Source organism: Oncorhynchus kisutch, linkage group LG1, assembly GCF_002021735.2.
Source record: "Oncorhynchus kisutch isolate 150728-3 linkage group LG1, Okis_V2, whole genome shotgun sequence".
Lineage (NCBI taxonomy): Eukaryota > Metazoa > Chordata > Actinopteri > Salmoniformes > Salmonidae > Oncorhynchus > Oncorhynchus kisutch.
In genome coordinates, this window is record NC_034174.2 from 24,567,207 (window position 1) to 24,579,306 (window position 12,100).

The 12,100-nt window shown below is 45.1% G+C and overlaps 1 protein-coding gene across 10 annotated transcripts in view; it reads left to right on the forward strand.

Annotated features, from left to right (window-relative positions):
* LOC109897058 (membrane-associated guanylate kinase, WW and PDZ domain-containing protein 1-like) overlaps window positions 1–12,100 on the forward strand; it is a 182,278-nt gene that overhangs the window by 78,642 nt on the left and 91,536 nt on the right. For all 10 annotated transcript variants that reach the window (XM_031805426.1, XM_031805065.1, XM_031805219.1 and 7 more), the window contains exon 2: window positions 7,091–7,207. In XM_031805426.1, coding sequence (XP_031661286.1) covers window positions 7,091–7,207 — 117 coding nt within the window. The remainder of the gene's footprint in view (window positions 1–7,090; window positions 7,208–12,100) is intronic.

The following is a 12,100-nucleotide window of genomic DNA, read 5'->3' on the forward strand; positions in this document are numbered from 1 at the left end:
CCTGAGTCACTCCTCTTTTCAGTTAGCTGCCGCTTGCGACTGGAACGAGCTGCAAAAAACACTCAAACTGGGCAGTTTTATCTCCACCTCTTCATTCAAAGACTCAAACATTGAATCTCTTACTGACAGTTGTGGCTACTTCGTGCAATGTATTGTCCCTACCCTCTTGCTCTTTGTGCTGTTGTTTGTGTCCAATAATGTACCATGTTTTGTGCCACTACCATGTTGTGCTGCTGCCATGTTGTTGTCATGTTGTGTTGCTACCATGCTGTGTTGTCACGTGTTGCTGCCATGCTATGTTGTTGTCTTATAGGTCTCTCTTGATGTCGTGTTTTGTTGTCTCTCTTGTCGTGATGTGTGTTTTGTCCAATGTATAACGTTTGTTTTTATCCCAGCCCACGTCTCCTCAGGAGGCCTTTTGGTAGGCCGTCATTGTAAATAAGAATTTGTTCTTAACTGACTTGCCTAGTTAATTAAAGGTTAAATTAAAAATGTTAACATATATAATCAAGCTCTTTGTTTCTGGGAAGAAGTGTAACAAAACGTATTACTGCAGCAATTTACTAATCTGTCGGTTCTTAAATTTTTCACATTGCAGCTCAACTAGTAAAATCAGCTGAGGAGTGAGTGTTTGGGGGTATTATTTTTGCAATGTGTGAATAACAGATGAAGTCCACTGCCAACAGAGGGCCTTGGCTGTGGCGGTGCCATGTCTTTTTGTGCCTGGCTGAAGAGCTTTACTCCGGGTGCAGTCACTGTGTGGAGAGTTGGTTGGCTGATCTCTACTGCATGTGTCCTGGCCAGCCTTTATAGTGTTGCCACTCACCAATGGTATTGGCTTTGTAGAAAAGGACTGTTTCTCAGTCTCACTCCCTCCCTCTATGGATAGTGTAGTTGTGTGTCCATACTAAAAGCCTGCCTGCTGATGGGGGGGCTTACTGAAATCTCTGCCAGGTGGGCTCTGTTTGGAGGAAATGTATTCACTAATTATCTGTTTGAGGAGGGATTTGAGGGAACCAATGGTTGCCTCTCACCATTTCCCCACCTCTACCCCTAGCTCTCTGCAGGCCAGATTGAAACCATCAGAACTACAGTATGTGCTTTACGAAAAGCCTAGTCAGATATTTAAGATGGGTCATATCATGTGCTTTGTGATTCAGTTTAGCCATTGTCAGAATAGCAGCTGTCATAAAGAAGTAGAGGGGAACAGTGATTACATGGCACTTACTGTCTCAGTCAGTAACTGTGTGTTTAGGTACAGTTAGACTGTAGCTCCTCTCCATTCAGTACCAGTTAATGGGATTATTTCTCTCCGGTGTGATTTGTTGGGCCTGGCAGCCTGGGACTTTACGGAGTTAAGGAGAGGATAGGGGTGGCCTGCTGACCTGAAACTGTGTTTTGTAATGAATACAGTTTATTGATGATGAGTATCTCCTAGATACAGCTCAAAGGACGATATCATATCTGGGACCATATCAGGGTTTTTAGGGTGTGTAGTATTAAGGTGTGGAATGTGGAAGCTTGTCTAGCTAGTCTATTAGGCCAACTGGCATGCTAGCTAGATAGCTAGCTAGTAGCAAAGTGAGTGACCCTGTTGTGGAATCCTCAGTACAGTAGCAGCAGCTTGGTGTCAGACAGAGGCTAACAGCAGGTTGGCCTGGTCTTACCTAGCAGGCCATGGCAGCTGTCCAATCCCTTTGTTGTCATGCTTCTGCACAGACTGTTCTGGCCTCCTATAATGTAGTGATGCCAATGGACTGTTCCTCCCAGCTGAGATACATACTCTGAAAGATGCTGGCTGCCCTTGTCGTCTAGCAGTAGGCTAATTATTTAGCCTAGTGGTTAGTGCGTTGGACTAGTAACCGGAAGGTTGCGAGATCGAATCCCCGAGCTGACAAGGTACAAATCCGTCGTTCTGCCCCTGAACAAGGCAGTTAACCCACTGTTCCTAGGCCGTCATTGAAAGCAGAAGTCACAAAGAAGTAGAGGGGAACAGTGATTACATGGGTAAAGTGACTAGGTGACAGGATAGATAATAAACAGTAACAACAGCATATGTGATGAATAAAAGTGTTAGTACAAAAAAGGTCAATGCAGATAGTCCAGGTAGCTGTTGGTTAGCTATTTAACTAATTACCAGTATTATGGCTTGGGGGTAGAAGCTGTTCAGGGTCCTGTTGGTTCCAGACTTGGTTCACCGGTACGCTTGCCGTGCCATAGCAGAGAGAACTGTCTATGACTTGGGTGGCTGGAGTTATTTTTTTTTTAATGGTGCTTTCCTCTGATACCACCTGTTATATAGGTCCTGGATGGCAGGGAGCTCAGGCCCAGTGATGAATTGGGCTGTTAGCATTACCCTCTGTAGTGCCTTGCGGTGGAGGGCCATGCAGTTGTCATACCAAGGGGTGATGCAGCCAGTCAAGATGCTCACAATGGTGAAGCTGTAGAACTTTTTGAGGATCTGAGGTCACATGCAAATCTTTTTAGCTTCCTGAGGTGGAATAGGGTTGCTGTCCTGTCACCACACTGCCAGGTCTCTGATCTCCTCCCTGGTGGCGGTCTCATCGTCGTCGGTGATCAGGCCTACTACAGTGGCGTTGTCGGCAAACTTAATGATGGTTTTGGAGTTGTGCGCAGCTACGCAGTCATGGGTGAACAGGGAGAAGAGGAGGGGACAAAGCACACACCCATGAGGGGCCCCTGTGATGGTCATTGTGTCAGATGTGTTGTTACCTATCCTCACCACTTGGGGGTGGCTCGACTGGAATTCCAGGATCCAGTTGCTCACGTCACTGGACGGCTCACAGCTGGGTTTCCCTTTGTAATCAGTGACAGTTTGCAAGCCCTGCCACATTCGACGAGCCTCCGAACCGGTGTGGTAGGTGATGGTTCATTGGAGGGCATAGCGGGATTTTGCACCTTGATAGCGGAAGCTCTAGCCTTTAGCTCATTGCAGATGTTGCCTTTAGTCCATGTATTCTGGTTGGGATATGTACTTATGTACGGTCACTGTGGGAACGATGTCGTCGATGCACTTATTAATGAAGCTGGTGACTGATGTGGTACATTCCTCAAAGCCATCGGATGAATCCTGGAACATATTCCAGTCTGTGGTAGCAAAACAGTTTTGGAGCTTAGCATCCGCTTCATCAGACCACTTCTGTATTGAGCGCATCACTGGTACTTCCTGTTTGAGTTTTTGCTTGTAGGCAGGAATCAGGAAGATGGTTATGGTCAGATTTGCCAGGGAGAGCTTTATGTGTGGAATAAAGGTGATCTAGATTTTTTTCTTGCCTTTACTTGCACAGGTTGACATGCTGGTAGAAATTAGATAAAACTGATTTCAGTTCAAGTAGTTCAAATGATTAACTCAAGGAGATGTTGCTTCCTCTCATCTCACATGGGGCTATCTGTGGTCAATGACTCATTGAGGTGTGTGTGTTCCGTGCACACAGTATATTGAGTGGGTATCTGTTTGTCTGTTTTACTGTTTGATATCATCTCCAGTCAGCACTTAGTGTTTGCACACCACAGTGCACTGAGTGCTGCAGTAAGATGTATGGATGACCCTTCTGTGGGCTTTTGGCATCATTTTAAGTGATTTATTTTTCTTGTACAGTAGGTAACAATTAGCAAATCAAACTTCAGTCTAAAGGGCCTGTGTCATCACAAGCATTCAGTCCTGTCTTGTTATATATCCTGATGCTTAGTCACTTTACCCATGCCTACATGTACATACTGTATCTACCTCAACTACCACTTATCCCTGCACATTGATGTGGTATTGCTACTCCTTGTATATAGCTTATTTCTTGTGTGTTTTATTTATCATGTCTTTTTTTAACTGTATTATTTAACTCTGTATTGTTGGGAAACTGCTTGTGAGCAAGCTGTTTACTGTAATGTCTACACCTGTTGTATTTTACGCATGTGACATACATTTTATTGGATTTTTATTGGATTTTTTAAAGAATGTATTTACTCTAAAGGATCTTTTCCATCAAATTAGACTGTCGGTCCCCTCCTACGAGAGGACAGGAGATGCAGAATTCAATGAGTTGTTATGTAATGGCTACTGGAGGTTACTGGAGGCAGTGATTCACCAGACAGATCACAATTTTTATCCCTCTGTTACAAGTCTTGTCATACTGCAGCACTACTGGATTACTCAATATTCTATCTTTAATCTGCCCACTGTTTCACAGTAACTCCCCTTCTGCCGTGTCCACCTTTACCCCTCGAGCCTCCGCTCCTCTCCTTCCTAGCCCCGGTATGTCTCCTGTTAGTTAGATCTTGGAGGGCTGATGGTGGTGATTTGCCTCCATGGTGGGGGTCTGCCATGGAGATCAGACTGCTGCTGGGACTGTCCAGGGTGTGCGTGACTCTCCATTGGTCTGAATAATGGCTGGCAAACTGTTTAGGGATCAAGACATTAAGTTTGAACCCCAGGAAGAGTAGCTGCAACTTTAGCAGTTGCTAATGGGGATCCTAATAAAATACTAAATACTAAGACACAATGACATGCCTGGATGGGAGAGGGGAATGACCAAAGCCAGAATGTACTCCTATAGAATGCTTATGACACACACCCACACACCACACACACACCTACCTACCTATCTACCTACCTACCTACCTACCTGTAGGAGGTTTTCAAATGGTGAGAATGTTATCATTCATGCAGAGACCAATCTCAAAGCAATTCCAGTGGGTGGCCTCAAATGCCAGAGGATGGAAAGGAACAGAATGAGTTTGAGGGATGGCCATTAACTTTCCACTGTGGAGGAGGCACTGTTGACAGGTCTCTGTCTGGTCTGGCACAGTGGGAGTGGAGATCCAGTGAGGAAGGGCCTCGCATGACTGGATGACTGAGAGCATTGCACTACACATAGAACTGTGTACTAGTATGCCTGCTCTAGCAAGGCTAGCTGCCCCAATCATCTTATTAGAGGCCTCTGGCTTTATCTACCAGCAGAGTAGTCCTACACAGTGGTGCGCACACACACTGTTTCCATGACAACACAATCTGGTGCTTTTAATTCGCCAGCAGACTGTTTGCCCGAGTTGGCTGAAACCTGGCTCAGCGATTGTGGTTTGAATGTATCTGTCAATCACACAGAGGGGTGTTATATCATACAGATTACAGAAGCACAGAAATATGATAATTTATGTTCATTTTTGGTCATTGAGCTCAATGGATCATTATTTTTTTTTATTTCACCTTTATTTAACCAGGTAGGCAAGTTGAGAACAAGTTCTCATTTACAACTGCGACCTGGCCAAGATAAAGCAAAGCAGTTCGACACATACAACAACACAGAGTTATACATGGAGTAAAACAAACATACAGTCAAAACAAAAGTCTATATACAATGTGAGCAAGTGAGGGGAGGTAAAGGCAAAAAAAGGCCATGGTGGCAAAGTAAATACAATATAGCAAGTAAAAACAATGGAATGGTTGATTTGCAGTGGAAGAATGTGCAAAGTAGAGATAGAATAATGGGGTGCAAAGGAGCTAAATAAATAAATAAATACAGTAGGGGGAGAGGTAGTTGTTTGGGATAAATTCTAGATGGGCTATGTACAGGTGCAGTAATCTGTGAGCTGCTCTGATAGCTGGTGCTTAAAGCTAGTGAGGGAGATAAGTGTTTCCAATTTCAGAGATTTTTGTAGTTCGTTCCAGTCATTGGCAGCAGAGAACTGGAAGTAGAGGGGGCCAAAGGAAGAATTGGTTTTGGGGGTGACCAGAGAGATATACCTGCTGGAGCGCGTGCTACAGGTGGGTGCTGCTATGGTGACCAGCGAGCTGAGATAAGGGGGAACTTTACCTAGCAGGGTCTTGTAGATGACCTGGAGCCAGTGGGTTTGGCGACGAGTATGAAGCGAGGGCCAACCAACGAGAGCATACAGGTCACAGTGGTGGGTAGTATATGGGGTTTTGGTGACAAAACGGATGGCACTGTGATAGACTGCATCCAATTTATTGAGTAGGGTATTGGATGCTATTTTGGAAATGACATCGCCGAAGTCGAGGATTGGTAGGATGGTCATTATTGCACCACCCTGTACATTAATGCACTCTAGAAAACGTGGGTCCATTGCAGAATTACTGGCATGTAAATGGTGATACAATCCTTGCATATACTGTATGTTAGTATGTGTGTAATAAACTTATTTCTTAGAGAGTAGTCTGGCTCTGTAAATGTTGTGTGAAAATGACCGTGCATGTGAGAATGTGCTGACTGGCATTGATGTACCGTGGGCTCTCCCAGTCAGTGTGATGTGTCAACAGGAAAGCGTTTGGCTCCTCTCTCTGCCACTAGCACTGTGTTAGCGGCTACCAGTTAGCCTTTCCCACTGTGTGTCTGAGAGACAGATGGCATAGCTGTGGGAGGGGGCTGAGCCACCAGGCAGCACTGTCACTACAGGACTGACTGTCTACAGTCTGGGAGAGAGAGAGCTAGCCAGGTACCCCTCCAAGTGACAAGGGAAGGTTTGCAGAGGAGGGAGGGAGGGAGGGAGGGAGGGAGGGAGGGAGGGAGGGAGGGAGGGAGGGAGGGAGGGAGGGAGGGAGGGAGGGAGGGAGGGAGGGAGGGAGAACTGAGTCTCTCAGTTATATTATGCCTATTCATGTCCGACTGGTGTGTTTCTATCAATGACTGTATATATGAATAGACAAAGCCATAGATCATATTCTTTCCTATGTAAAGGCTCAATAGCGCATTGAAACCAAATGAAGTAGGTTAAGATGGCATTTCATGGAGACATAACTTGCTTAGTTTGAGCTGCTCCACAAACATGTACCACGAAGATTGCAGTTTTTCCATTCACTATAATGAGGGTTCCTGTTTTCTGCTAACAATGTCTGCAGTACCGCGGTCGGCCTTGACCCTCCGTGGCTTCAATGAGAGGGGCAGTCGTTCTCCCCTGCTTTCTATGGATGTAATGAAATGGACTGTGAGAGTGGTGTGCACACGAAATGCAAGGCAGCCATGTTTGGATTTGCTGTTATATACAGTCGGGGCGTCCATGTTGTGATGTGTTGTGATGTAGTTAACACATGTCTTCCTGTTTGTCTGGCTGCCTACAGGAACCAAGCTAAATAAGGACCTGAAGCACTATCTGAGCCAGCGCTTCCAGAAGTCCTCCCCGGACCACGACCTGCAGCAGACCATTCGAGACAACCTCTACCGCCATGCTGTGCCTTGTGAGTAGCACACAACCGTTTAAGTTCTGTTTTCTACTCCTCCTCATCGTCATCTTCTTCCTCCTAATCTTTGTGTTATTGGTTTAATGTCTTATGTTTACTGTGCTGGTTTGGTTTGTAGCTTTGCAAGGACTCTGTGCTGTTTAGTGAAGCTTCACGCTGGACATAGGTGGTCTCATGTTCCCGTATGTCTCTGTGTCATCTGAATGGTCAAATGGGTTGTCAGGTTCTAAGGGAGCTTCTTGACCCTCAGAGATACAGATAGTCAGAATACTGTGCGAGTCGTGAGCACTGGATAACACACAGACGGGAGGAGATGGCTTCCTCCTCCCACTGATGACTGGAACCAGATGACCATGAAGCCCATGCTCTCAATCCTCTTTATCCATTCAATCAGGCAGATATTTACCTTTCCCAGTACTATTTGATTAGAGTGACAAGGCCCAGCGCCTTCCATGGTTGATATTCCTGGGGGCTTTTGCTCAATCAATATTCACAGTGATTAAACAAACTACATCTTGATCAGAACCTCACGCCCATCTTCACTCCTATTTCTTCTCCGGGTGTGCAGTATATTACATGATGTCCAAGGATTTGGACCTGTTTTCTGGATATTTCTGGATATTCCCTCCTCTCCTCTCTGTGGCCAGAGAGATAGATGGATGCCCTCGCCTGTTCTCCCCATTCCCATTTGGATTCTAAATGGATCCTAAATCCAGCTGTGTGGACCAATCCCTGTGCAGCAGCTTCGATTATCATCCTTCTGATGTTGGAGATGGAATTCCCTGGTGTTAATGTGCTAGCCATGACAGACAGACGGACAGAAAAGGAAGAGCAATCAACTGGTGAGACCAGGAGACTGTGCAGTCGTACACATAACATAGGGGAATAGAATGGGTTATTTTTAGCATATAGATGTGTAGTAGTCAGCGACTGCCATTTGGCATTTATGTATGGGATGGCATTCCTTGTTTATTTGTTATACCAAACATACAGAAATGTATTTATTGGCTGGATTCGTTTAGTCCCCTCACCCAACCCACAATTCAATGTGTCTACTACATTATCAAGACCTTGAATAGTATGGCATTTCAACACTGTTAATTATTTTCCTCTCCTTCAATGCCTTGTTATCCAAGCATGTTTTCTAAAGCCCCAGATACATCCTTTAATGTGTGCATTGAGAGGCCTGATTGGCCTCTAGCCTACTCCAGACAAGGCTTTTTCCTAATGATTCTCATCATTGGATTTTCAATTAGTTTATTCATGACCTTCTCATGCAAATTGCTGTCTGTATTCCAGGGGCTTTTTCCTCAGGACTTTATTGGAATTACCCAGTGTGCCATATGTCAGCCAGACAGGCCTGGATTGTGCTAGTCTGGTCATAATGGACGTTTTAATTACCAAAGGCCTAGCTCTTCTCTCCTGACTCCGACTCCCATTGACATCCTGATAAATGGTATTATGGTTAACCAAGGAAGGAAACATACCACCGAAGGTGTACAATATGATATGCAGTAATAACAATACATGTATTAATTGGATTCATTTCTTACAAATAGACTCAGTATAGATGTGGAGAGAGAGGAGGTGAAAGAGCACCAGGACTGGTTATGTTTTCGGCCGTGGTTTGGTTTCTCCCCTTGTCCTTCCAGGCCCTTGTGACTGGAGGTCAGTGTGTGGTGGTATAGATGTGTCTTTGGGTCAGCTAGGGCGTGTGTGAGGAGGCTGTGATTAATGGACAGAAAGCAACTGGAGGTGACAGATGGAGGAGTGTGCTATACTACTGACTGGGGAAATCCTCCTCAAGCCTCCCCTCTCTGGTGCTCAAACCATGCAGTTCAAACTCCCCTTCTCTTATACACACACACATCTCCGAGACTATGCTTGACTCCACTCTTTCATCATTCATATAATCAGAGTTTGTCTGTGACGTTATTGTCGCCTGTCCTCAGTGCCTAGTAGACAGGAATTGACCCGGCCAACCGGCTCTCCCTGCCTGCCCTTCTACAGATTCTATAGACGATTGTTGCTGGATGGGGAATATCAGCTACATCATAGACGAGCAGCGTAATGCCTCTGGCTCCTTCTTCTGCCTTTCCTCCTGTCACACTGTTGACTTCTCACACTAGCCTCACTACAGTCCATCTCCAACTACCACAGTCCACTACTATCTCTCTCTCCTCGCTCTCCCTTTTTCTCTCTCTTCTGTCTCCCTCTGCTACCCTCTTTTCCCTCTCCAATCTTGGTCGATTTCCCTGCGGTCACCTCACCCGCTCTGCATTCCTGCTCTACATTCCCAATCTTCTTTTCGCTGCTGTAGCTGCTGCTCCCTCTTCTCCGCCGTTGTTTTCCTCTCGTCGCTGTGATGGTCTTGGCAGCAGCAGAGCTCTCCTCTCTGTGTTTGTGTCTCAGCCTGCCTGCCTGTCCTGCATAGAGCGAGATCAACAGGATCCTTGCTGCAGTCTATGGGCTACCGCTCTACCTCTCTCTTCCTCTCTCCCTCGCTCTGCATCAAGGCAAGTGGGCTTTGATTTGTCTGCTGTTGCTGCTCTTCTTTTTTGTATGTGTGATGTATTGCCATGCTGGAGCATGGTGGATGGCTTGTCTATAGGTCGGGGTTGGAGAGGGGGTTGGACAGAAGCGAAGAGGGACGATGGAGATCGGCAGACATGCAAGCAGGCTCAGCTACATCTAGCACACAGGCACAGATGGGGGACCACTAGTAGCCCTTTTTCTCTGCCTAATTCTATCCTGCCTGGTTTGTATGTGGCGCAGTAGGACTTTGTCTTGTGCTTTTCACAGGCAGAAGACTGTCATCTCTCTTTAATGTGTCAGCTTGCGTAAGTGTTTGTCTGTCTGTCTGCATATGTATACAATAATTTCACTACACTTGCAATAACCTCTGCTAACATGTGTATGTGACCAATAAAATGTGATTTGATTTGATGTTTCTGTTTGTGCCAGAAAGCTATTGGATGATGGTAGAGTAGATATGTGGTGAATGAGTGTATCTGCAGATTCTCCTAGCATCAGCTCTAGATGCCACCTGAACAATGGAGCACAGAGCAGAGTATTCTCTCTGCATTGCAGATTACAGAAAGGGAGCTTCACATTGTAAACCATTAGATGGGTATATAGGCAGGGAGGTGTTATTGGTGTTCTCTAGTTTCATCTTTACCCTGTTCTTTCCCTTGTGTGGTTGTTTCCTTCAGGCTGGAGGATGGTGCGGTCTGTAGCATGTCGTACTGTTCACTGTGTCTAAGCATTAGCTGGGGGTTAGCAGGGAAACGCTCAGTGCTGTGTAGCCACTGTGTCTGTAGCCACAGACTGACATAGTCAAGCATCAGTTGGGCTGAGTGAAAACAACCAGGTATGTGGTGTGTAGCTGCGTTGTTAAAAACCTACAGACCGTTTCTTTGTCTAGGCTATGCTGATGGTGTGTATATGTGTGTGCATGTCTACAGGTACATGGTTTTGGGTAGGTGGTATTTGTATATCTGATCCACCAGTCTGACTGACACCTGTAAGAGCTGCAAGGCGTGTGTGTGATGTTAAGAGATTTTTATGATGGTTTGTATCTGTATGTAGCTTTTCATACTGATACCTACTCATGTAAAATACTCATGCATTTTAGCACTGTCAAAGCAGAGCTTAAACAATTCATTACAGAACATTTGTGTTTTATTCAACCAGTAGTCATCATCTTACCCCACCCCATAGAAGACAAGATGAGAGCGCACATGTATAGTCAAAGGACACTCAAATGTGAACCAGTTTTTCTGGTTCTATGCTTAGGTATGTCCTCCTCACACCTTGTGACACACACCTTAATAATGGCGCTGGGGGGAATAGCAGCCGTTTTAAGGGCTCCTGACCATTTGTGTCCGTTGATCTGAAGTTTTTTTGTACATAATATTTCCGACAAAATTTCCTACAGTGCCTTGCAAAGGTATTCACCCCCCTTGGCGTTTATCTTATTTTGTTGCATTATAACCTGTAATTTAAATAGATTTTTATTTTTTATTTCATGTAATGGAAAAACACAAAATCGTCCAAATTGGTGAAGTGAAATGAAAAAAATTACTTGTTTAAACAAAAACAAAAAAAATGAATAACGGAAAAGTGGTGCGTGCTTATGTATTCACTCCCTTTGCTATGAAGCCCCTAGATAAGATCTGGTGCAACCAATTACCTTCAGAAGTCACATAATTCGTTAGATTGCACACAGGTGGACTTTATTTAAGTATCACATGATCTCAGTATATAGACACCTGTTCTGAAAGGCCCCAGAGTCTGCAACACCACTAAGCAAGGGGCACCGCCAAGCACTATGAAGACCAAGGAGCTCTCCAAACAGGTCAGGGACAAAGTTGTGGAGAAGTACAGATTGGGGTTGGGTTATAAAACAATATCAGAAACTTTGAACGTCCCACGGAGCACTATTAAATCCATTATTAAATAATTGAAAGAATATGGTACCACGACAAACCTGCCAATAGAGGGCTGCCCACCAAAACTCACAGACCAGGCAAGGAGGGCATTAATCAGAGAGGCAACAAAGAGACCCAAAGATAACCCCGAAGGAGCTGCAAAGCTCCACAGCGGAGATTGGAGTATCTGTCCATGGGACCACTTTAACCCGTACACTCCACAGAGCTGGGCTTTACGGAAGAGTGGCCAGAAAAAAACCATCGCTTAATAAGGAAAATAAATAAGCAAACACGTTTGGTGTTCACCAAAAGGCATGTAGGAGACTCCCCATACATATGGAAGAAGGTACTCTGGTCAGATGAGACTAAAATTTAGCTTTTTTGCCATCAAGGAAAACGCTATGTCTGGCGCAAATCCAACACCTCTCATCATCCTGAGAACAACATCCCCACAGTGATG